Source organism: Xenopus laevis, chromosome 5L, assembly GCF_017654675.1.
Source record: "Xenopus laevis strain J_2021 chromosome 5L, Xenopus_laevis_v10.1, whole genome shotgun sequence".
Lineage (NCBI taxonomy): Eukaryota > Metazoa > Chordata > Amphibia > Anura > Pipidae > Xenopus > Xenopus laevis.
In genome coordinates, this window is record NC_054379.1 from 39,525,839 (window position 1) to 39,553,225 (window position 27,387).

The window sequence follows — 27,387 nt, forward strand, 5'->3', positions numbered from 1 at the left end:
ACATACTGAACATTAAAAAAATAAATTAAGTTCATATTTAATGCACTTATTTATGAATAATGAATAAACCATATGCCTAGTTATTCTGCCTTAATAGAGGTAAGTAAAAGGACATTTTCTCAAAGTTAAAATATGGAAATATATTTCTGTGAATATTTTTGTTATTATAACTATTATTTGGTCATCACCAGTTCTATTCATCTGAGCTACTTTTGTGGGATGTTTTGTTCAGATTCTTTTCGAGATGATCTTGTTTGCTGTTGCTAGGTAACAGTGTTTTCATCCGGCTGCAGATAAATAAGAGGGTCACGGAGAGCAAATTTGTATCATAAAATTTGTTGCGTTAATATGGCCTTTTTCTACCTTATAATATTTTTCCCCTTTTATTTTAGGTAATGTGATTGTGTATGGGAATACACTTGACTGTTACACCACAATTTCTAGCCTTTTATCCCTTGGAATTAGTGGCAGTCGCATCCATCTGGTACAGCCAGCACTTACGTCGAATGTTACTTGCTTTAACAACTATGCTATAGAAGAAGCTGTACAGAAAGCCTTATTGACTGAAGGGGTAACATCCTACTACAACTGCATATTAGCACAGTGGAACGATGGGGCACATGCAGACCCTATATGTTTTGCATCATTCACCACTGACACAAAACCTCTGAGATTACAGTGCTCTGTAAGTAGCCCTTATAGTCTTGCTCTTGGGAATTCCAACTTCTGGCTTACTCAGCCAACCACATTCTAGTTATGTTTCCTGTAAGATGAGAATGAACACTTGCACTCAGTTGCATCATGTTGGTAGTAGCTGCTATCAGTAGACATCAGGTTGACACTGGACTTCTTTAAAGGGATTCTGTCATGATTTTTATTATTTAGTTTTTATTTATAAATCACACTGTTTACATTGCAAATAATTCACTCTACAATATAAAATCTCATAGGCAGCCATCTCAGGTCATTTTGCCTGGTCATTTGCTTTCAGAAAGAGCCAGCACTTTAGGATGGAACTGCTTTCTGGCAGGCTGTTGTTTCTCCTACTCAATGTAACTGAATGTGTTGTAGTGGGAGCTGGATTTTACTTTTGAATGCTGTTCTTATATCTACCAGGCAGCTGATTATCTTGTGTTAGGGAGCTGTTATCTGGTTACCTTCCCATTGTTCTTTTGTTAGACTGCTGGGGGGAGGGAAGGGGGGTGATATCACTCCAACTTGCAGTACAGCAGTAAAGAGTGACTGAAGTTTATCAGAGCACAAGTCACATGACTGGGAGCAGCTGGGAAACTGTCAATATGTCTAGCCTCATGTCAGATTTCAAAATTAAATATAAAAAATCTGTTTGCTCTTTTGAGAAATTAATTTCATTGCAGAATTCTGCTGGTGCAGCACTATTAACTGATGCTTTTGAAAAAAAAATTCTCATGACAGTTAATGATGCTTTGTTGAACCTTATTTTGACTTTTAGCAACACCTTGCTTAAGACTGCTTAAGGTTTAAAACATAGTTTTTGAAGCCCACTCTTGCCCTGGTGTATATAGTATTTGGTAATTTCTTTGGAGGGGGACTTGAAATTAGGCTTGGTAGGTAGTGGTGTCTGACACTAGAACCAAAAAAGCCATATACAGTGGAAAATAAAGTGACCTCCATCTTAAAGAATGAGGGCTATAGATCAAAAGGCCCCAAAGAAAGTCATACTGGTTTTCAGCTAAGACAGGAGTGCCCATACGTTACTTATGTGGGGTCTACTATTTGTGATGTTGTCTCATTAAGATCTACATTGATAAAAGCATTGTTAGCAATCTGTTCTATTACAAATATTACTTAAATATATTGAGTAATGAGCAAATGTGCATTGCTATATTTATAAACAAATATTTATTATGTAATCTTAATAAATAAATAAACTGTAATAAATATCTTAATGAAAAGAATGAAACAGAAGGGTAATTTAGTCAAGCTGTTTGTTGACAGTGTCTTGAGATCTACTGATCACCAGCTAAAGCTCTACTGGTAGATCCTGATATACCTTTTGGGCACCCCTGATCTAAGACATGCATACAGAAATTCTGGCAGCAGTAGTTCCTATTGGCTGACATCTGCAGTGCAATCGTTATACTCCTAGTGGCTGTTCTTGCCTACTAAACTAAATTATGCCTTGTCTTGTCCTTGCTGGTTCCTGCATTTGTAATGTCTTTTTTTCATTATAGAGTAGGAATAGGAAGGGTTTGCAATCTATATATTTTTCTCTGAAATATATATATATATATATATGTGTGTGTATATATATATATATATATATATATATATATATATATATATATATATATAAATTTATTTATTTTTGTTTCTTTTCCAGGCATTTTTTAACTTTTCTCAGAAGAGTGTAGACTATGAAGCCTTCAAAGCAATAAATGATGCATGCCTAGTTTATGATGGAAGGCTCGTCGTTGATACAGCATTTCACACAAATGATGATTCCATAAGAGCAGCAGGAACCTTAACGAAATACTCCAATCGTTATTACGCAAGTGAATGGTCACATAGCAATTTCAGCTCAAAAGAAATCGGTTTCCAGCTTGCCGCTAATATGCTTAATATATTTGATCCAACGCTTGAACCAGTCAGTGAATTCACAGAGGAGTATGACAGGCTTATCCCAATCTACAAAGGACCTCTAATTCAAGGTTTGGTATAATTGACTGGTTACTTATGAGATGGATGTAGAATTATGACTCTGCTCTTTGGGGTGAAATATACATTTGCATGTTCACCCTTATAAGGAGTGGACCATATATAATTCATAAGACTAAAAATAAAAACAGAATTAAAGGGGTGGTTCACCTTTAAGGTAACTGTTATTATGTTATAAAACGGCAACTCTTCAATTGGTTTTCATTATTTATTTTTTATAGTTATTTGCCTTTTTCTTCTGACTCTTTGCGGCTTTCAAATGGGCGTTGCTGACTCTCTTCTAAAAAACAAATGCTCTGTAAGGCTACAAATATATTGTTATTGTTACTTTTTATTACTGATCCTTCTATTGAGACCCTCTCCTATTCATATTCCAATCTCTTATTCAAATCAATGCATGGTTGCTAGGGTATTTTGGACCCTAGTTACCAGATTGCTTAAGATGCAAATTGAAGAGCTGCTGAATAAAAATCTAAATAACTCAAAAACCTTCAAACCCAATTGCAAACTGAATTGCCTCAGAATATAACTCTCTATATCATACTAAAAGTTATCTCAAAGGTTAACAACCCCTTTAACAAGTCCTTTAAAGGAGACATATAGGATCAATGAAAAAACCCTAATTTTGTAGGCAGTTATGAGTAATACATGGTGTTGCTTTTACATGGTGCTAAAAATTATTATTATCTTTAAAAATAGCCCCTTTATTGGAGCTCCCTATAGATGTTCTCTAGTCCCCATCTGTGTCTCAAATGGGGGGGCGTGTGCTAATGGTCCCTGCCAGAAGCACAGTAGGAGGGGGGACAGCCAATCACAGCCCTGCAGTCACACAAGCACAGACAGGTTTAAGTTTCGTATCAGGTCCTGCTAGCTGCTGATTGGTTCCCGTCCTACAGTGCAGTGAGCTGAGAGCCGCCGGCTCTCCTGCACAGCCTTGGAATTCAGGGAGCAGGAAGTGGAAGAGAAGGGAGGGATTATTAGGGTTTTTGCAAAAATATTCAATAAATCAGCCTGAAACACTACTTTTTTTAAAAAACAATTCTTCTATATCTAAATGATTATAATGCACTGGTACATTCTTATTTTTTACACAAAATATCTCCTTTAAAATAATATTATATGAGTTAATTATTGAGATGAGACTTGGGTGATGCAGACAAACTCCACTTTAACACACCAGACCGTTATGAAATATGGCAAACAGAGAAAATATCATACATTCAATTCTGCTAAAAGATTAAAAAGTCATTACAACACTGGTATGCATAATTACAAAGCTACCAAGAATGTTGGTATATTTTTCAGTAAAGAACATAAATGTGACGTACATAATAAGGTTACCAGACCATGTGAAAAATAATGGACGCGTTTAGAAAAATCCATCCAAAAGGGCTGCAATGATAACATTCAATTTAAATGCAGTCAGTCGAGGCCACCAACCTCTATTTATCAGAATCAACCCTAAATTTTTTCAGATGTTTTGTTTACCTTAATACAGTGACCAAGGGCATTGAGAATTGTAACACATTTTTGTTTAGAGACCACTGTAGATATATATAACTAAAAAACCTTATAAGGCAGTAGAATCCATATCAGTTAAGTTTGCTAACTTAGCTTATAGAAGAATATATATAATTCTGAATATTACAGGATTTTGGCGGAAAAAAAATATCCGTTTTTTTCTTTTTTTTCCTTTCTGTTAAATGAATTTATCAGTCAACTGATTAGATTTAAATACACAGCAACATTAAAGGTGACTGCTTTTCTTTTTTTTCTCTCTGCCAGGTGGTATCATTCCAGGGGGCTTCCATTACTTATGTGTAAAAAAACCTGCAATTCCTTGTCCTTTAAAGGCTCAAATGGCACAGGTGCATTATGTGAGTAACATATCACAACTGTTTTGATAAGTATGTCTTTTTTGCAATCCTGAATAACAGTTAGCCTTCATGAGTTTATAAATGGTGTAATGGATTTGCATGACTTATCACTGGAGAGCCATCTTTTTTCTTCAAAGACTGAATCTAGCGGCAGAGCTAAGAGTGGTGGTACCTTACTCATCTTTGATTTGCAAACTCAAGGCATATTTTAGCCAGCCAGAAAATGCACATTTGAGACAATATCTCAACACCTATACCTATTAGTGTATTTTCCACTGGCATTTTTTGCTGGTGGAGAAAGTACATGTGTGACAAGTGCCTCCTTAATGGCCTGATATCCATCAGGTAGGTAAGAATTTTTTGTTAGGTGAGGACTGCACTCATGCAGTCCTCTCCCCACAGGTCCCACATTATGAATGTGATGGTTTGCTTGGAAACCCAACATTGGATCAACCCAATTTTGCCCAGACCATAGGTGACAAACTCACCAGACAAGCCAATCTTAATTTGTATGGCCATCTTAATTTTCTTGGCAAATACTGAATATATGATTCAATGCTTTTCTTGTAGGTGTTTTACTGAGGAAATTGATACCCCTGTTTGAGTTCTTAAAAGTGCCTGAAAAATAGCTGGGAAAACATAGTTGCTTCGGAAACTGAAAAGGAGGCCACATAGGGTAACTGTGGGCATCTAGTGACGTTTAATTCAATGCAAGTCTAGAGGGACTTGTGAATTACCTATTGAGAATAAAAAAGCTGAGCAGGTTCCCTTGGTGCACCTCACCACTTTGCTAACTCATGTTTTTTAGTAACAACATATTCAAGCGTATATGATTTTTTGCACATAGTCAAGGACTGTAGAGGCAGCAGCAGGAGGAAATGCACAGGGGAAGGAATTCAGTTCTTATAGTGCTTAGATACCTGAATAATGACAGATGTATGAGTTTCAGTGTACCCTACATCTCAGATTCCTAACATTATAATGTACTTTCAGATAGTGGCATGCTTGTTGGAAATCTCCCAGTATCATCTGCTCATAGAGTTCTTTGTCACATAAAAAGAAGAAAATAGTTTTATAAGGGATATTCAGAGAATCCATTACCACAATCATGGGCTAATTTGTGCAAAGGTAGAAGAGAGCAAACATTACTAAATGTACCAACAGAGTGCTTTAGGCTAGCCTGCCGAACTTGTAACCAAGCAACTAAATTCTACATAAACTATGGAATGTGCATTGCACACACATCTGCTCACAGAAGCCTTTGCCCATTAGCCATAGCACTGGCCATTGAGTGCTGTGCTTATGTCCCAGATTTTCCATTTTATTAATGTTCAATTCATTCTTCTAATCAGGAGAGATAAGTTGAAAGCAAAATGAGTTATTTAGTGATTATTCTGATAGCAATGGAAAAAAAAACTGTGGCAAGATTTACTGTTGATATAAAAATATTTATCATATTTGCATTTACCATTCAATTATAAGTTAATTAATGATCATTTTCATGCTTTTGCTTATGAACCATGTTTAAATGGAGCAGGTGATTTTACATGAAGGATAATGCACGTATATTTTTGTCCAAAGAACCAAAACAAAAACCTGTAAAATATATATATTATATTCCATGATCAAAGATGGAAGCTGCCATGTATTTTCTAATGACTTCTAATTCTCCCTTTAGCTAAACATACAGAAGCTGATTGAAATTGTTTGGTAAAAAATCTCCAGAATTCCACATTTAGCAATTTATTTTCTGTGATTTGTTCCAGAATTGACCTAATTGTTAATCCTTGCTTGCATATTGCATCTGGGAATTATAGTTTTGGAGGGGGTCACCAAATCCGTATTCAGTTGTATGAAATTAAATCAAATTTGAAAAACTGGCTGTGCAAAAATTTGGGTAATTTTTGCTAATGTGAATATATATAACTGCTCAATACTGATTACTGGCAACACCAAATTGGTTGGATTAGCTCATTAAGCCTTCAACTTCATAGGCAGGTGTGTCCAATCATGAGAAAAGGCATTTAAGGTGGCCAATTGCAAGTTGTGCTTCTGTTTAACTCTCCTCTGAAGAGTGATTGCATGGGATCCTCAAAGCAACTCTCAAAAGATCTGGTTAGGGGAAGGCTACAAAAAGCTATCTCAGAGGTTTAAACTGATAGTTTCAAATGTAAGGAATGCAATCAGGGGGATTGTGAGACTGGTTACAGACAACCCAAAGATCACCTCCAAAGACCTGCAAGAACATCTTGTTGCAGATGGTGTATCTGTACATCGTTCTAAAATTCAGCTCAATTTGCACAAAGAACATCTGTATGGCAGGGTGATGATGCCTTTCTGCACTCACGCCACAAACAGAGTCGCTTGTTGTATGCAAAAGCTCATTGACAAGTCACTGTCATTTTGGATCAAAGTGCTTTGGACTGATGAGACAAAAATTTAGTTTTTTGGTCATAACAAAAATTGCTTTGCATGGCGGAAGAAGAACACAGCCTTCCAAGAAAAACACCTGCTACCTACTATCAAATTTGGTGGAGGTTCCATCATGCTGTGGGGCTGTGTGGCTAGTTCAGGGACTGGTACTTGATTCTCTAATGTGACAGAAGAAACGCTCTGCTAGTCTTGCATAAAAGTAACATTGCATTATAAAAAAAGAGACTAAGTATATGAAGATAATATCTATTTAAGCAGCTCTACAAGGCATAAACATTTTTGTTATATGTTTAATTCCAGGGACGGGAAATAGTAACAGGGAGTGCAGATGATGGAGATTACTTCCGACTACACATCAATCAATACAGTATGGTGGAGTCTATAACCTGCCTATCACAGAAACCTTTTCCAGAGTCCAATTACATATGTTTGTATGGCCATCATGAGCGACTGCTGAACAATCTTTGTGCTCGGTTTGATGAGGGGCTTATCAAGGACTTGTACAGGTAGGATTAGGGATTAGTAAAAGTTCAAATGACTTTAAACTTGTTTTATATTTCTTTATAGTGTACACAAATTCATATAGATACATTTTTGTTCCTGTGGTCTGCAGTGACCAGTGGTCCTTTCAGCAAGAAGCATATTGCAGTAAAATTATTGTTTATGGTCCTTCTAATCTTTAGCTACTGATTATTACCTATAGCCACCCAAGGCCTGCACCTTCAATCATGACTACAATGCTCAAGAAGTAAAAGGTAGAAACAGACAAGGAACCAACAGTACTTAATCCACAATCACCTTTTATTGGTGTTCATATCACATCATGTTTCGTGAACGAATCCCTTTTTCAAGTGATAACAATACCATATTAAACACACCTTAAATACCCTCTAGGGCCCTCCCCCTTAGCACCCCATGTGACGCTGCTTTCAGCTGAATCCGAATTCTGCTGAAAAGGGCCGAATCCCGAACCGAATCCTGGATTCGGTGCATCCCTAAAAAATATATTCGCACTTACAGCCTTGCAAGTACTAAGTCCCAGAGTCCTCTGTTAGACTTTCAGCATACGAAACTGTAAAAACTTAAATATATATTGTTAAAACAGTACGTAAATTGGTCTACTGCATGATAAACTTTCCATTATACATTCATGAACAGTGTTCACTCTGGGATTCAATTACTGAATATATTACAAAGACAAAGCTAAAGGACGGTTATTGTCTCAGATGCCAAATATATACAGCTTAACGCTTATTTCAAATATCAATATTACCTTTAAATATTCTCTCTTGAGGGCTGTGACAATGGCAATGTCTCTGGAATAATATTCCCTAAAGATTGAGCAGAAATTCTAGTATAGAATTTGAGATCTTCAAGTGACCTTCCAGTTGCCAAAAACTTCAGAGTTGCAATTAGCCTTTGTTCTGGTGAGATTGATTTTCTCATTACAGTATCTTGCTTCTGAATAAGTGGACCGACCAGCTGAAGCAGGGATCTGAAGCATGTTTCAGACATCCACAGATAATTTTTAAAATCTTCAGGGTTTTGAGCTTGTAACTCCTGCAGAAGTCCCATATGAGAAAAGTTTCACTCTTTAAAAGCCATTGTTTACTCCAGGATGAACGCTTTCTCTTTTTCTTTTTTTTTTCCGGGAGTGCTGTTGCCAATGCGATTGCAAGTGCTGCTCTGTATTTTGCATTCATATATACTGGACTCATTTTAAAACTCAAAACAAAATGTTTTTCAAATACAAAGGAAAACGAGGCTTTGTGCACACAATCTCTCGGGGTACGTTCTTTTGAATACCTAGTGCGTTTGTCTTTTGAATTTCTAGTTTCCAGTTTAAGCTTGGAAGTAATTTCCGTGAGCGTCATTTTATTTACGTCACTACTGTTTCGGACGATCGTCTTCTGAACGGTCATCTGATGGCACTTGAAATCTATGCGTCTATGGCCAGCTTAAGGAGGGGTTTTCTGTTCCTCTCCAGTCACTTGTTGCTTTCACAAAACTTCAGCTCAGTGGGGAAACATACCTTCATAGTGATTTGTGACCGCCTCAGCTGTTTGCCAACAAATAATTGTGATAAACTCAGTGTATGTGTAAGTGCATTATATGGGAGGGATTTAGGCCACACGAGGCTTAATATAGAAATTTTTGCCAAGTTGAAATTTCCATGTACATGTAAAAAAAAAAATAACCCCTCTACATTATATTACTAATACATGTTTTCGCAAACATGAAAGGGCTTCTCTGCAATCATAGCCACAAGTGCAGCCCTGGTAAGATGGAATTGTTACATGTATTGACACTAAAAGTACTTGCTTCCAATAATACTGCTTGCACTTCCATGAACCATTGAGTCCATCCTGCCGCATCTGCTTAATTATGTGCAAGTGTGTCTATTGGTGTAATGGAACCCTGATGCTATCTCCACACTGGATTTCCCATAGGGAGGAAGCACCCCAATTCCTTCGGCAATGACTTTAAATAATTTATTCAGCAGAATGTGGCACAAGCTTTCAGGTGTCAACCCCTTCCTCAGGTGATATCACCACACTGAACATGCCAGCAAAGTCAGCATTCCCACTGCAGGTTGTGTCAATAGACTTGGCTCGAAAGAATCATGGGAGCAGGTCCGAGGCAGCTCAGGCTGCAGCATAATTATTTGTCAAGATTGAGAGGGAAATAAGCAGAGAAAGTCAGAAATGTTAACAAAGTGGATAAAGGAAATGGATTTACCAGTACAGACAACATGCCCCACTTGTTTGTACTTCCTTTCTCCTTGTTTCCAGAGTTATTGTACTGCCCAACCTTGCAAGAATAATTTAACAAGGTCATAGGTAAAATTAACAAATCAACTTAAAACAACACATCTGTTTCATTTCATAAATTATATATAAGGTTTTTTGTTCACGTTGAAAGGCCGCAACCAAGCCAAGCCAGTCTTGTACATGAAGTAAACAAAAAAGAAGATAGGGGTTATCTGTTAGAAGAAAGATTTAGGACTCTAATAAAAAGAACTTAACAGCCTGGGCTCTGAATTGAACTAATGTGTATTATTGCAAGGAACCTTTTAAAAGTAGAAGATCAAGACGAACTCTGTATTTCAGCCTTTTACAGAAGCCTAGCAAGCCAGGCTGGATAGATCTGAAAGGGTATTATAAAGTAAAATAGAATTTCCAGGTAAGAGGCCAAAGGCAGAAGAAAACACTTTGAAAATCATTTTATGTTTCTAAGAAATCTTTAATAAAAAGCTGCAAAAAAAAAAAAGAACATTTTTGTCCGAGTGGAATCTTTTGTGGTCAGCAGTGTCATCAGCCAAACCTTAGTAGGACAAGGACTGTAAGTGCTACTTACAAGTCAATAGCTAGACGTGATAACATACATTACCCAGCTACTCATGTGCTCCGCTTTTCTAACAGTCAAGCATGATGACCTTCTGGAGGCAGTAATGCTTCAAAGCATTTTGAAACAAACACTATCATGAGTGAAAGAGCCAAGATAAAAGGAGCAGCGGAGATGTTCTTAACGAATATTAATAAATAGGTGACATTGTTCTACCGCTCGGCTGCTCTGTAGTGCTCTTCTGTATGGTCTGTTTTGGATGCAGTATTAGTGATTCAAGGGATATGCTGTTATTGTTGTTTTAAAAGTCATTCATTATTAAAAAACATAAAAATGTTAATGAGAATAGGTTCACCTAGAGACACACTTATGTATGCACTTTGGTTTTTCACTTTTGAGTAATATTAAAGGGTTAACTTTCAGTATGATGTAAAGAGACCTATTCTGAGACAATTTGCAAAACTTCATTTTTATTATTTGTGGTTTTTGTTATTTAGCTTTTTATTCAGCAGCTTTCCAGTTTCACCAATCTGGTTGCTAGGGTCCAAAGTACCCTAGCAGCCATGCATAGATGTGAATAAGAGACCGGAATATAATTTGAAAAGGACCTGAATAGAAATACCTTTGTAGCTTTACAGCAACTTTGCTTTTTAGTGCATTTGAAAGTTGGAAAGAGAAAGGAGAAGATGACAAATAATTAAAAAACAAAAAATAAATAAATAATGAAGAGCAAATTAAAAGTTTCTTAGAACTGGCCGTACTATAACATGCTAGTTAGAAGGTGAACCACCCCTTTAAAGGTTTTACATGTAAATACAGAATAAGAACATAATATCTTTATTCTGCTGTAGTGTCACTTGTTATCACACATCAAATATACATGTCTATATAAATGTATGTATCTATACATAGAAAAATATATATACATATTCTTAATTCTCTGTTATTATTATATTTATTGTAGTATAATATTTATTCAATAAATGGTGCGGTTAAAAAAATGAAATTACATAGAGAGGGGCCATTCCATGCACCTAACCATCAGATTTAGGCTTGTCATATTTCTGCAGATTCCCATGTCCCACGTCACTTATCCCACAGCTTTACGTACCTTATAGGTCTTATCCTCTCTTCAGATCATGTTCTGACCAGTGAGAGTCTACGAAAATACATATAATCCTGGGGAAAGGTATATAGTTGGAAGGATGCTCCTAGTTCCCAGCAGAGACTGGAAAGTAAAAAAGATTCAGTATTATGCAGGCCTATTGTTGAAATAATAAGAGGTTGATGGCAATGTTCTTAATCTGAAACTTATAAGGGCATCAACAACAGCCATTATAGACCATGGGGCACATTAATATACAAGTGCAATTTTTTGTTATCCACACTAAAGTGTAAATAGTTTCAAACTATGATGTATTTATTTTTTTCATTCATATATTATCATTGCTGGTATGACAGCGATGTTTTTGTTTTATATCTATGGAATGTGTTCATTAGAAAGGATGGATGTATTTTTCTTTTGCACTTTTTTGTTAAACTCTTTGTTATACTGATGGAAATGTTTAAATTGCCCTTACTAGACAGATGCCCAGGTATACCTATGCTTATCTTAAAAAGCACATCCAGGCTGTATTTCCAACAATCAAATCAAAGTGTTCAGCTGTAAAGCATTTAGATTGCAAGGAGTTCCAGAGAGTTTTAGGGTGAATAAAACCATTAAAACATACAATGTGTGCATCACTCATCCTGGAACTGTACACTTACATCTTCCTCAGAGAAAAGGGCCATGGAATCCTGTTCCTAATTTCCTTGAGAAAGTTGGGAGCTAGTTGGGGCAGATTTACTAAACAACAAAGTGGCTAACAATAGCGACAATTCGCTAGCATTACCGCCCGCAGGGACATTGCTGATTTACTAATGGACGCAGGCGCCAATTCGCTAGTGAAAGAGACAGACGCTAGTGGTCATTTGCACTCTATCGCCAGACGACTTTTCGCGCTGGCAAACGGTCGTTACTCCGCAAATTCACTAAAGTGTGGATTTCACTGAACGTTACCTCTTTCGCCAGAGTTGCCTTTGCCACCTCAGATCAGGTGAAGTGCATTAAAGTAGCTAGATCTTCCTCAATCTTCAGTCACTTACGTTATATTCTGTGAGCCGAAAATGCATCAAAGTCCAAAAAAACACGGGCGTCTTTTCCTTTTTTCAGCATGATTGCATGCAAAAGACCTAACTTGAACTTTTTTTGGGTAGCTGGTTTTCCACATACATTTGCAAACATATGGAACATTAATTTTACAGTGGGCTCATGTGTAGGGCATTAGAATAACTCTATTGTCTTTATTATTAAGGTTCCCTGGACATGTGTTTTAAAAAGTGTAATTTGTAAGTATATGCACCAACATTTAACATAAAGACGTCCATACAACTTTAAATTTTCCGCCCTATGCAAATTGACCTGAGTGCAAGATCCCTAGCAAAGTTTTGCTAGGCAGAAATGAATGCTAGCGTATCTTCACTCAAATGCTCGCATTGCCAAAGTAACGATAGCGAAAAGTTGCCAGCGTTCAGCACCCATGATGAAAGTCCGCATTTTAATGAATTAGCATAGTCTGAGAGCATTTTCACCTGGCGAAGTGTAGCGATGTGTGCAAAGCGGTCGCTGGTGACTATTCGACCTTTAGTAAATCTGCCCCTTTGTTTCTTAGTTTTTAATGTACAGAGAATTGATTGGTGGCTGCTCTTCAGTTGTAGTGTGACCCCATTATAATTCACCTTTGCATGTTTGAGTAACCTTTATGTGTTATGGGCCATCATCTTTAACTTGTTTACTACTTCAATCTCTCTATTACTTGACCATTAATTTGCCAATTACCATCCATTTATGTGCTACAGATCATCTGTATTGACTTTCATTCAACTGCTGTTGCTCTTATCCATTCACTTCTTCACTACTTATTGGTTTGGAAATTTTCATTTTGATTTCTAGTTTTGAGTTTTTCTTATTATAACTGTTATTTTCTTATACTACACTTTCATGCATATTTTTTTGTTTCTTGATTCATGATATTCTGTTAGTAAAGCCCAGTTTAGCTTCACATAGCAAACCTAGTCATTAGCATCACAGATGTAGCTGTTCGGTTTTTTTGAAAGCTGCTCTGGTACTTTTTGTATGAGACTTAGAGTTGAAAATAAATCTGAAAAATTTCAAAGTACAAGTTTTCTATTTGAATGTCAACCTCCAAACAAATACACTAGTGCTCTAAGCTTGGGTCTATATGGCTGCAGATGCTACACTGATCAAGTTTTATTGTTCTGTAGGTATAAGCCTCTCATGGATGATTCATGTTCAACAGATAAAAAAGGGAGAGGGGGAAAAAGGTGAAAATCAAAATCATAGCACTCTTCTTTCAAACATTTCTCTCTGTGTAAATTGTGCAGATATTACACAATCAAGGCTTGTTAAATGTCACTACTGTGATTAACTTTATTCACAGAGGAACAGAGTCCCTTACATTAATAAAATATGTTATTAAATATTATTTGTGAAATCCTTGTAATGTACAAAGTGAACATAGATTTTAGATTAGAACATAACATATTAGATGGGGCTAAGCAAAGGCACGTGTCCATCAAAGTTAAAGTGTTTTGTTAAGGTGAAACCAACCCAACTGCTAGTTGAGCCAGTGGAAGCTGAGCAAAACCCCGTCTGAAACCTCTCCAATTTGCCCCAGAGTGGGAGAAAATTCCTTTCTGACTCCAAGATGCCAATCGTTCCAGTTCCTGGATCAGTTAAGTTGGCCTATTATAGGTCGGGTAGCAGATGAGTAGGGGAAAACTGCAGGTTGCAGGTCACAGGTTGCTGGGTGGGTCAGGTATGGATCTAAGAAAACTGACCCATGCAGGTCTCTACCTTAAACCCCATAAGCAATCCCAATGTGGCCATAATAAGACTGGAAACTGCACATGCTAGATAGGGCCTTGCCTTTCCAAACAATGAACATTGTGTCTGTTATTTGAATCCAATGGGTATTGCTTGGCCATTTTTTATCATACTGAATAAATCTTACTGATTCTATTAATTTTGCATTCATGTAATAAAACAGCAAAAATGCCATATTATTTTAGATTACCTTGTTGATGACATGATAGTGCACACATAGTTACAGCCTATGCAGAGACCTAAAGGGGACCTGTCACCCCAAAAAAATATTCCAAATCCTATTTTATCATATTAGTCAAGCAAAATAAACTTTAATTACACTATATAAATTATTTGATTCTTGCTTACTTTAGTCTGGGATTTCATAATTATAACAAACAGGCATGAGCCATTTTGTGGACACTGTTATTAAGACAAGCCTTGTATCATCTCAAAATCTTGTTTGTGCACCAGAATGGGGGACCTGATGTCCATCCTCATGCCCTGGTTACACAATTAAGTGGTGCAGAGAACTGGGGGAATGTGGGGAGTGCAGTGACATCTATTAAGTGCTGAAAGGAAAGTGAAAGTAACTGCATGCCCCGTCTCTATGCCTAGGCATTTAAGAGGGGTAGGCAATATTTGATTGACAGCTGAGATTTTTTAATGAGTTTACAACAGCTATGAATGCTTTAAAAAAAAAAGAATTTAGGTTTCATGTTTAATTTGAAAATAACTTTTATTATACAGCTTTTTATGTCTGGGTCACAGGTCCGCTTTAATGGTCCATTGTTGCCAAATTATATAATTTTCTACCAAATTGTTTCTGTGAATCTTCAAAAATGACCCCTTTTGCCAAAATGAGTCTGAACCGCTCAGCCATTGCCACTTGTGCTCCTATTAACTGCTTATGTTCTTTCTGGGATGCACAATGAAGCAGGCAGGGATCTGGCAAATATATTTTAGACAAAGAGCCCGATGCTCACGTGTTAACCCCACTGGCCCTTTCACTTAAACCCACTTTATAGGGGCTGTTGTCTGCATCAGGATAAAAGCGAACAAATAATTAGTGCAATTTTAACAAGATACATAGCCGAAAATGAATTTGTAATGAGATAATTATAACCGCCATGCCAATAATGGGTAATAAAGACATTACGCCAATAGACTGAACACTGATGCTGTATAATAAGTGTTTCTTTTAGAAGACCCAGAAAAACATCTGAACGTGTTTGACGAAGATATTTCGCACATTGACAATTATGAACTGGATTATGCAAATATAATGGCGTGTTTCAGAAGGAAATATGCATCATTTGTTTAAAAATATATATTTAAACAAAAATGCTGCTTTCTGGAATGTACTGAGGATAAGTAGGTCCACAATTACATAAATGCTGTATCATCTCGCTGCCATTGTTCAGCCCCTTCAGCCAGCATGAGGGTTGTTTTCAGAAAAAAGACTAGTAAATGGGGATGGCGGCCGTATTGACAGCAGAGCTGAGTGGGACTAATGCAACTCAATATGCTTTGCAGCCTAATTAGAGGTAAATAGGTGTGCTCTTTATGAAGCAGGCAGAATAGCAGAGGAGGAATATGCGCAGGCATAGTAGAGCTTTAACATTTTTCTTTTGTACTGGAATTAAATAGTAACTAATGCTTCAAACCTCTAATTCCAGCTCTCAGAAATGAATCAATAAAAATCACTTGACAAGTTTAGATGACTTCAGAGATTTTCATTCTTTCTGTCTTATTTTCTGCACTTTGCTTTTTGCAGTCCCAACTAGAAGACCCAGTTTTAGGTCAGCATCAGCCACAATATAAGTAGAAAGGAACGTATACATTTGCGGTTTTATTATCTGATGACAGTACAACTTTTGCTTTAAAAAATAAATGACAGTAATCAAATAAATCCTGTATTTTTCAGGTAACACTCTTCTAGGGTCTTTGTGAGACTCTTTCAATTATGCACCCCTTTATGCTTCTAAGAATCTAGGACACCAAAGCAGTTTTCACCCCAAATGTCACCCTAATTGTCCCTCAAGCTGATGTATCAAGAAGAGTGAATAGGTATACTCACCATATCTTACCCTAACTGGTATTTAGGCTGAATATATAAAGAAAAGGAAGCAGGACCCAAGCAGCTTCCTTTCTTCATATGTTTAATCATTTGTAAGCATCAAAATGGCATGTGGTAACGAAGAAACTGGACAGCCTGGGTGTTTGATTGTGGAACCCATTGTGTTAGTTGGTATTTAGGCTGAGTACCCCTGCCTGTTGCTTAAAGCCCTGAGGGAGCCAGCCTCACAATCTGGCAAGCACTGCTCTAATGTAGTGTGTCTTGAATAATACCCCCCCCCCAGCAGTATGCATTTTGCCCACAGCAATGCTACATTTGTAAATGCATGGGTAATTATTATAAAGCCTCATTAGCAACTGGTCCATTGGGGCTAATCCACAAATCATGCACAATGTAGGGGCAGAGGACAGTTTGGGAACACCGCTGTATCATTTGTACCACTGTAGTGGGTCTTTATGCAAAGTTGTCCTCAACAGCAACAACAGCAAAATGAGTTTGTCATCAATAATTCAGGTGGCAAGTAATTTTAGTGCAAATGTAAATATGAGCTAGCGTAGTGTAGAGCTTTCAAAGTTGATATCTCATCCATTGTTTGTTTGCTTGGGGTTTACTGGCCAATGCAGTACCATGCAAGCAGGCATTGTTAACAATGTTTTGAGCCATTTTTGCTTTCCAGTATAAAATAGGAGAATACTTAAAAAAACTGAATGAACCCTTTGTGCACAGGGCTCATCTGTATAAGGTTGGGCTGCAAAGCCTAGCCGACATCAGAATCCATTGGTGTATAATGAGTCCAGATGTATACTGGGTAGAAATCAGTGGCAGATTTTTTCCATGAAAATGCAGCAAAAATTTGCAGCGATAAAAAAATTGCTGAAAAAACGACCACAAGAAAAAAGTGCCCATTCACTTTAATTCATTTGGAGTGAGAAAAAACTTAAGAAACTTGACTTTAAAGTAATTGGAGTGAGAAAAAAAGTCACTTTTTTGTTACAAAAAAGTATCGCAAAATTTTCGCCATATCAGCAGTTTCATGAATTTTTCGGTGAAGCGGGGTAGATTCACTCATCATTAATACTGGGATGCAACAGCCGTAAATGAACCTGTTCCCATGCCCACTTCACTGTAATGGTGATCCTGTAATAGTAATCCTTTTTAATATAAAGTATCTTCAAGTTACAGTCTTTATTTGATCATTTTCAATTAATTTGGTTTATTCCTTTTAAAGATTTTTTTTTAATTTTATCCTGGTCATTGTGTAAAGTATAAAAGATTTTGGTCATGCTACCATTGCTTAAAATTTGAAGATTCCTTAAATCCAGTACAATGGAAATAGCTTCTTTTATTATTCAGCATTCCTACCTCAAGTTTTATTGCATCTTAGAACAAAAATGTACCATATGGCAGTGTAATTCCTCCTCACATATCCTCTCTGCTGGGGGTCCATTAAAAGCATTGTGTGAGATTTTACAAGCTGCTGCTGTTATCCCCAAACACTGTATGGAAATTGCTTTATGTAAAAAGAGTGCAGTTTTATGTGCCCTTATATTAAAGGCCTTAATGAATGTCTTGTCTTGGAGATATGTTAAATGACTTCAGAAAATGGTGGAAATTAGCAAAGTGCACCAGTGTGTTGTCGAGAGAGAAGCATGTGTATCATTGTGCCACTGCAGTGTGAATGAACCTACCCTTATCTATTGGGGTATAAATGAACTGCTCACACTAATCACTAGATAATGTTAGAATTAAATTGCTTGTAGCTGTGGGATTTATAAATGGCAATAAAATCACTATGTATAATTAATCACATGTTACCGCAGTCAAATTAAATGTTTATGGCATTAAATAAGCTATTTGATTTGCAATTTAAACCTTTGTCAGATGCTTGCAGCATGTATTGCATTTAGTTACAAAGATTGCATGTCTCAGCTACAGGCTCCAAGCCGCTTTATAAGGCCAGGGACACCTGGTCATTATAGAAAAGACAGAGAGAGCTAATACGCTTATTTACACACAACCCAAAAAACTATACATCATATTTGTTTAATGTGAGTTTTGGCAGCAGAATCTTTCCACTATGAGATGAACCTAAATAATTGGAAAGAACAAAAGAAGCCACATGAAACAGGGCACAGCATTAACTCCCATCAGCCCACAGCGCTAAACAACCTAAGTTACTAATAAAATACATTTTCAGGATAACATAATGCAGTAAAAATGACTATAACAAGAGTGTATATTACAAAAATATCTTTTTAGTGATTGTTGTAAATAGGGGCTAGAAATGACACAGTGTCCATGTTTTTGTGCCTAGAAACATAGGACTGAAATTAGAACAATCCACAGGACTTATAAGAGGCCTATACATTAAATACGTTAGCTAATATCAGTGTAGGAAAAAATGCAATCCAGTATAATGACTGAAATCCTTTTCAGATGCCTATACTTTTTGCCAAATGTTTGTGTAGCATTTTGAAAGACCAATTGTGGCAACCAATAATAGGGAACATAAATTATCTAGAGCAGTGATTGCCAACCAGTAGCTTGTGAGCAACATGTTGCTCATCAATCCTTTAGATGTTGTTCCCAGTGGCCTCAAAGCAGGGGCTTATTTTTTAATTCTTGGCTTGGAGGCAAGTTTTGTTGCATAAAAACCAGGTGTACTGCCAAGCAGAATTTGATTGGTTTTAAAGAAAATAGGAGGGATTGATAGGGTATAAATCCCGCAGAGAACATGCTGTTCACAGATACACCTATGACTAAGCGCCGGAGGGTGCGAAACGCGTAAGGTGGGCCTGGTGGGGGTTGTTTGTAACTGAATTTTAATGCTAATTTAAATAAAATAACGTTTTTTTATGGAAATGAAGCCTTGGGACAGTTATCTTTGGATAAAGGAATCTCTTGTACTGCCAAGCAGAGCCTCATGTAGGCTGCCAGTTCATTTAAGAGCTACCAAAACGCCAGGAACTTTTCTCATGCCTGTGTTGCTCCACAACTCTTCATACATTTTAATGTGGCTCAGAGGTATAAAAGGACCAAACATTGGGAACCATATTGCTTGTGTTAATTGCTTCTTACACAGAATTATGTGTCTACATAAATTGTTTATCTGAAGTATCAAGCTGTTCTGTAAGTAAATGTCTTTATACTCAGTAGCACAGAGGAGCCAGTGAAGGGGAGATCATAGGTAAATCAAGCTGGCTGGTATTTGCAATACATGTTAAATATAAGCCAGCCAGGTATCATAAAAGCAAAAGACGCTGCAATGTTTTATAGAACAGTAATAGTGAAAATTGTAAAAATGTTGTATATTGTGCTCTGATAGTGCCCTTCCACCATAGGACGGTTGTACTGTCAGTTCTTAGGCCCTGAGTCATTGGCACTATTGAGTTACAGAAGATGGACTTGAGGGGAGGAAGAGGAGAGACATTGCTAAATAAAACATCATTTTGAAAGGATAGACTTCCAGTAAGAAATACCTCAAAAATAGTTTCAATGGGCGTAGAATTAAAATGTTTCGTTATTTTATTTCCCCTTTAATGTGTTCATACAGATGCTTATGTAGTCATTCTCAATGGAGTTGCCAGTCCAATGGCCTGTGTGGTGTAAACTCAAAATGACTTTCTAGTCAATCTGGACCCATTTATATAGTCTGATCTGAGTGGAAACTCCCATCTGCCAACTATAATATTAGCCATTGCATTTGGGTTGTGTCTGACAGCATTTCACTTGTCCCCAAGCTGATTGATCAGTGACTGGTGTGGTTGAACTTAACTATGTCACATACTACTCATGTGCAAAGTAGAAAATACAATTTACTGTCTTTCCCAGAATGCCAGCAGAAAGACAATTCAGACAAAATAATGGTGGGACGTGGGCATATACATAGAGCAATGGATATTGTAATAGAATTTTAGGGTACATTCTTAAACACTTTACACATCCATTCAATTCTCACAAGTAACACCTGTTTCTAGGAGTTGCATGACACACTGGTTATCCTACCACAGTAACTACACAGAATCAACATCTCTGTGAATTTCAGATGTCACCTCTCTGAAGATTTAACAATGTGCCATTGTGCAATGTGTTTCAATGTGCCATTGGATTAGTGGAAGAGTTTATATGCCGAGGACTTCCCACACCAGTCAGTTGAACTGAAGAAGCTGCTCGGATGAGTAGTGAGACGTCTTCAATAATTACTCAGCAAGTCCAGTTGTTTTAGAATTACTTATATTAGATATACCATGACCTGGACTAAATTCATAGTCACACTCAAGCCAACATGCCCATACCATTTTATTTTACATAAACATTTTTTTGCAATTAAATTTTGTTCTCTATCCTTTTGCCAACAATGCATCTAAAAACACTTAAATACTCAATTGCATTGATGCTTAAATCAGTGCTTTTGTGCCTTGAGTGGGAAATCTCTTTTTAATAGCACTTTGTTGGTGCAGTAAGGGATTAATGTCAATGTACTGCATACTCTCGAGTCATCTCTAAGGAGACTCTTTGTACTTGTTGGCATAAATGGAAGAACCGCTGAAAATTCAAAAACCATTTAGGTCTATGGGGCAATTCAAGGGCAGCAATTCTGGGCATTATTGTAGCTGCAACTACAAACAAGAGTACTTCTATATATCACTGACCAAATGTTGCACTGTAAGTAAGCTTGAACCCTATACAGCAGATTTAATGAATGTTCACAATCATGTTTTTTTTTTTTCCGCAATCATGTTTTGTTTTAATTTTGCCAATGAAAACCTGCCAAGATTTTTATTTTTTTGTGGGTTAAAAAAACACACGCACAAGTGTGATTTTCTTTTTTCACCCTGATGTGCATTTTCAGCAAAACACTAAGGTGGAAACTCATGATTCATAAATCAGTCGCTTTAGACTTGCTTAGGTACATGCTGAGACTATTAAAGAATTAAATGAATTATGTTAATTAAACAAGAAATGATATTCCTATTGTTATAAAGGACTGTGTGATAGTGTGAAATTATTTCATCATCGTGCTGAATTTTATTTATCTCCTGCGCTTCCCTTTCATTTAATTCATTTAATTTCTTTACTGTCTTTACTGAAAGCAACTTTTTCCATCTGACTTTGTTTTAATTTAGGAATTGGGATTTGATCTGCCGCTCTGTGAAATTCTTGCTTGGATTCTAATGAGAATTCACGTTTGATTTCAGCCCTTTCGCGGAAATGTAATTTATTGGCTTTTATATAAATCAGGTCCATGACGAAGCCATGGTTACTTTGCTGTCCTTATCAGCCCCTAATTTGGCATTTCCTAACTCACTGCTCTGCTCTAACAAGGCAGGGGGTGTCAGGTTACTTTGTATTTATCGACTTTGCAATTACAGCAAATGAAAGATCTGCCATGTCCTCTTAGCCTTTAAAATAACATGAAGCATTTTTCTCCATTCAAGTTTAACTGGTCCATGATGTACTCAATTAGGATTATATCACTCCCAATTCTGTGACAGACAGTACATTTTTTTGTCATGTTCATGACACAAGGGTCCTTAGTGTGGGCTGGACACAAAGACCCAGTTACATTAGGTTGAATTATTGGTGGCAGTAAATGCCAGCACCTCAGAGAAATGGGGCTTATTAACACACTCCAGTATGGCTGAACATAAGACTAAGCATCTCCAAGTATCAAGCCCTGTACAACAGAATGGCCATATACCTGGGCATTAGATTTCCACTTTTCCTAGTATTTGTGGCTGCAGAAGCTTAGAAATTAGTATAGTATAAAGAGAATACAATGTTTTTGTTTTGTAACTGTTCCCTCATAAAGTTATATGGCCATAAGACTGATATAAAGAGAACGCTATGTAGGGATGAAAGCTATCCAGGATTCAGTTTAGGATTTGCCAGCAATTTTGCCTTTTTCAGCAGGATTCAAATTTGGCTGAATCTAAGGAGCTGATTTACTAAGCCATGTCTTTTCGTGATTTTAGAGAAAGCGTGTTTAGTTGAGGTTTCAAACACCTGTAAAGTCGCAAAACTTACACTGTCGATAAATATGCCTCCAAGTGCCATCCCAGTTCGGGATTCAGCCAAATCCTTTATGATAGATTAAGGATCTGTCTGGAACATACAATAGTGGATTCGGTGCATCCCTAGGTAAAGGGTGTTCATTATACAGGTGGCCATACACGGGCTGATAAAAGCTGCTGACAGAGTCAGCAGCTTATTGGCCCGTGTATGGGGCACTCCGACAGGCTTCCCCGATCGATATCTGGCCGAAAGTCGACCAGATGTTGATCGGGAAGGGCTAAAAATCCCTTTGGTTCAGTGACTTCATCTGTTAGTTGATGTGGTCCTGCGATCCGACCGCCCATACTCCAGCATTAAGATCTGAGCGTTGGGCCCTAGGACCCGTGATCGGATCAGTCAGATATTGCCCACCTCAAGGTGGGCATATCGGGGAGAGATCCGCTAGTTAGGCAACATCGCCAAATAAACAAATAGTACAGTTAATTAACAGGACAGGTTCAATAGAGTTACAGTAAGTGTGGTGCAAAAGAGGATGGCTGGCACCGTAACTTGCTTATAGTATTGCAAATAATTCACAGGTTCTGATTATCTGCAGCTTTATTTTTTATTACGAGTTTGAGGATTTCATGGTTTATGACCAGCATTCTCAGTTCAGAGTCATATTAACAAATCATGCAATTTAGGGGCAGATTTATCAACATTTGAATTTGGGTCTTTTTATGTTAAAATTCATGCTCACAAACTTATATAAAAGTTACATATATATAACTTATAGCTTCAAATCAAATATTTATTAAGCTAAAAAACTTGAAAACCGCATATGCAAATCTTCAGCATCTAAAAGCTTGCAAGGTCATGTAGAAGTCAATGGGAATTGTCTATTTATTCAATTTGCATTTTTCAAGTTTTTCTGGGATTTGTAAACTTACCAATTTAAAGTAGTCAAGTTTTTTCAATTATTTTTTTATTTGCATTTTGAATAAATAAGGTAACATTTGTGGGGGTGTTTTTAAATTGCAAGTTTATTTGGAAAAAAAATAGAATTTTGATTAAATGACCAGTAACATCCAAAATTTTTACAATAAATTTCGTTAGAGTAGAACGAAAAAAAAACACCAACACAAATTAAAATTTAAAATAGCAAAGCCTTTATTTAAAAATAACTTACAGAAACTCCACTTCCTGTCCTCTTCAGAAACGGCGACCATCCATCCTGCAGCACTCGATTTCTCCTCCTGGATATTCACAGCTCTTCTTCAAACTCCTTCATCCAGCAGCAGTAGGAAGGCGATGTCAGTGGGTTCCATTGAAGAGAACCAGCTGGGCGATTTCGCTTGGGAGTCTGGACTGAGCCTGATTATATGGAGCGGGGCAGATACCGGCGCTGGGGAGACTGACCGCAATGACTGCAGACAATGACTGTAATGCTCCGCAAACCATGGACTGTGTTTAGGCAGTAAAAACATAGAAGTTTGCACCAGCCATGCTGCCCCCACACCGGTACCCGAAAATAAAAGTATTACAATTAATATTTCCAAGGCAAATGTACGCGGCTGCCGGGTTGATGTGCATCCACAGGAGGTACCTGAGATAGGAGGGTGCTGGGGGAATTCGGATCGGTTAGTCACAGACAGGACGAATTCCGGGTTGAAACATCGTATTTAGTCAGCCCTTCATCAGAAACTTAGAGAGAGCCTCCTGGTACCAAATAAACTCGTCTTTCTTCCTACTTTTGTTGAAGCCCATAGAAGCGTCTCATTGCAAGGGGCCGCGTACATTTGCCTTGGAAATATTAATTGTAATACTTTTATTTTCGGGTACCGGTGTGGGGGCAGCAGGGCCGGTGCACAGTCTAAACACAGTCCATGGTTTGCGGAGCATTACAGTCATTGCGGTCAGTCTCCCCAGCGCCGGTATCTGCCCCGCTCCATATAATCAGGCTCAGTCCGGACTCCCAAGCGAAATCGCCCAGCTGGTTCTCTTCAATGGAACCCACTGACATCGCCTTCCTACTGCTGCTGGATGAAGGAGTTTGAAGAAGAGCTGTGAATATCCAGGGAGGAGAAATCGAGTGCTGCAGGATGGATGGTCGCCATTTCTGAAGAGGACAGGAAGTGGAGTTTCTGTAAGTTATTTCTTAATAAAGGCTTTGCTATTTTAAATTTTAATTTGTGTTGGTGTTTTTTTTTCCATTTTACTCTAACGAAATTTATTGTAAAAATTTTGGAAGTTACTGGTCCTTTAATAAGGCCCTTTGATTATAAAATCAAAGGATTTTACACATTGTTTTGGTCATGTACATTCACCTGATCCTCAGTAATACTGGGAATGTCATTGTTCACTGAACTGATGAGACAACTCAAATCACATTGATGTCTTCATTGGGAACCAGATTTGTGGAGTCCACAGTTGCAGATCTTAGAACAAGGCAGGTTTGTTCTAACGAAAATCCACCATCTGTTGCTGCTCTCTCTCCTGATTAGGCCACACCAGTCCAACCAATATAATATATGTAAAGAGGAATAGGATCGAGCACACAATTCAGCAGATTTTACTGCAAAATATTTATTAGCACAACATGTTTCGGATCTTCACAGATCCTTTTTCAAGTGTAAAAGTACAGTTGCAGATCTTACAGGCTGGGATCAGTGACAATAACTTGACAGCCTCTCCTATGTAACTGCGATATTTTTCATTATGGCATTATCCAGTTACATGAGGACAGAAGGAAGAAGAAGACAAATGATTGTGAGTCACATGGTGGTGATTGGATAGATCATTACAGCAAATCTCACCAAGGTGAGCCCAGTTGGAAAGTTTTCACTGCTGGAAGATTTGACAGAGAATAGGAATTACTGTACCATATGCTTTTTTCAGATAAGAGCTTGTAAATCCTTTGCTTTCCTGCCACTGACAAACAGAGAAGACAGGAAACGTATTTAGTATTTGTTGAAGTGATGTATTAGTCATTGAGGGAATATTGATCATTTACAAGGAAGCCAATTGCTCACTGAGCTTCATAAACCATGGCCTAAAGGAAACGCATTTGGAAAAAAAATCCCCTGTTTTTAACCTTCTATAACAGAAGAACAGATTGTTTTACACCACTAATGCATCTATAATGTACCAAACAAATTAAATTTCCACAAGAGGATTGGTTTTTAAATGAACAATGACTATAAATTAGGTTACTAGATTAAGAGATTGGTAGAACTGAAAAGGGAGGAATATGAATTACACCAGTGACCAGTCGTTCCCCCATTATTATTAGAACATTTTAAAACATTGCATTGTGCATGAGGTGCAGCCGGGTGTATTGGTGTAACTGAATCCAAAGTACAGGTTAATTGGCTGCACACCTGCCCCTTTAACTACACCTGTCTGTCTGTACATGTCTTCTTTTATTGCCCAGAGGACCTGCATGTGGCTAATTGCTATGATTGTCTCCTACATGCTGGGTTAGGGGCGAGAGATTTTGTTTTCCTTTTTGCATCAAATTTCAGACCAACCAAAATCAGTTCATGGATCCTATTTTTTTTTGAGAAGATAAAAGGGTTAAAACCTTGCCAAACATCAATAAAACTAAACCCCCAATCGATATCAAGCACAGGCGATTTTAACTTTTCAATGATTTTTCATTTTTTAAATCTGTTTGTTCAGATGATGGGGCAGATCCATGCCGTGATATTTTTATAGGATTGTCATAAGTGAAACACTATGGGGCATTACATCTAAAGATTTACTTTCCATGCAGGAATTGTTAGGAGAATTGCAGGGATTAGTGATTCAGAGTGTCAGTGCCCAGCGCTGTCAGAACATTGCACCGGGGCCCTGGGGGTGTCAGTTTAATAAGATCAGAGCTGACCCTGACAGAAAAAATCCAGACTGCCAATACCCGCGCCCTCGTTTAATTTTTAAGACATTAAATAAAAGAAAATTGTCATTGTAAATATATGCACATAATATTTATAAAGGTTATGTTGTATCTTAACTTTAAGAGCAGGGCTCTGTTTCCCTGATAACATCCAGTCTTTTGTCAGCAGCAAATAAATGGCAAGAAAACAAGTCACTTAGGGCTGAAAACATATACAAGCATATTAAACACATGTACTGAACACACTGCCAGCCAGGCCAATTGAGATTCATTACACTTGGCTAATTAGAGTTAATGTATTCAGTGATGCTAGGGGGTACTGTTCATTGAATTGCTGATTGCAAGGTTAAATACAGTGTGCCATATGGATTGCAAACTCTAGTGGCAATTGAAATAATGCATTTGACGTTGTTTATGTCCAGAAACTGTATCAATGGGCTTATTTCTGTTATTCTTTATAGGGAAACTTCATATTTATCAAACAATAATACTAGAGCTCACTAGAGGGAAAGTTCACAGCTTCACTTGTTTTTTTTAGGGCCTTATTTATGAAGGCGCTTACTTTTTGTGTGGCTTCTTTGTGGGTGCATTCGTACGTTTGCCCTAAATTATACAAGGAAGGTGTATTTATTTTTACCCACATGTTGTGCCTTCTGTGGAACCTTTAAAAGCTGTGTTTTTCAACAGCGAGGCTCACTTGCACATCTCATGGACTCCATGTTGTTCATGACAATTGTTGCTGCTTCCACATAGAAAATCTAAAATGACAAAGTATTCATTCATATTGCTGCAACAATACTGCATGCATTCACCTGGAGATATGGCTTGAGAACCAATGATCTAAGGAAATATGGCATCTTTTAGTTCTATATATGAAAACAGATATGAAAAAAACTCATATCAGTAGATCTCTAGGGGACAATAAAAGGGGTACAGATTGCCATCAAAAATCATGGTTTGGCCAGCTGCAATTCCCCTGCATTAGAATTGTGTTGTGTGGTCTGTTTCACCAAAAAAAGTAGCCTTTGCATCAAAATTGACTTGCTTGCCACATTCCTGCATTAATCGTTAAGCTGCTATGAACTTATGGTACCATGACCAAAGCCATCATTTCGTCATACCCTTTTTTTGGTAATCGGAG

At 37.4% G+C, this 27,387-nt stretch overlaps 1 protein-coding gene across 2 annotated transcripts in view; it reads left to right on the top strand.

Annotated features, from left to right (window-relative positions):
* LOC108716634 (cilia- and flagella-associated protein 61) overlaps positions 1 to 27,387 on the top strand; it is a 156,078-nt gene that overhangs the window by 107,997 nt on the left and 20,694 nt on the right. For both annotated transcript variants that reach the window (XM_018262905.2, XM_018262907.2), the window contains exons 22-25: positions 393 to 685; positions 2,363 to 2,690; positions 4,483 to 4,574; positions 7,308 to 7,513. In XM_018262905.2, the coding sequence (XP_018118394.1) occupies positions 393 to 685; positions 2,363 to 2,690; positions 4,483 to 4,574; positions 7,308 to 7,513 (919 nt within the window). The remainder of the gene's footprint in view (positions 1 to 392; positions 686 to 2,362; positions 2,691 to 4,482; positions 4,575 to 7,307; positions 7,514 to 27,387) is intronic.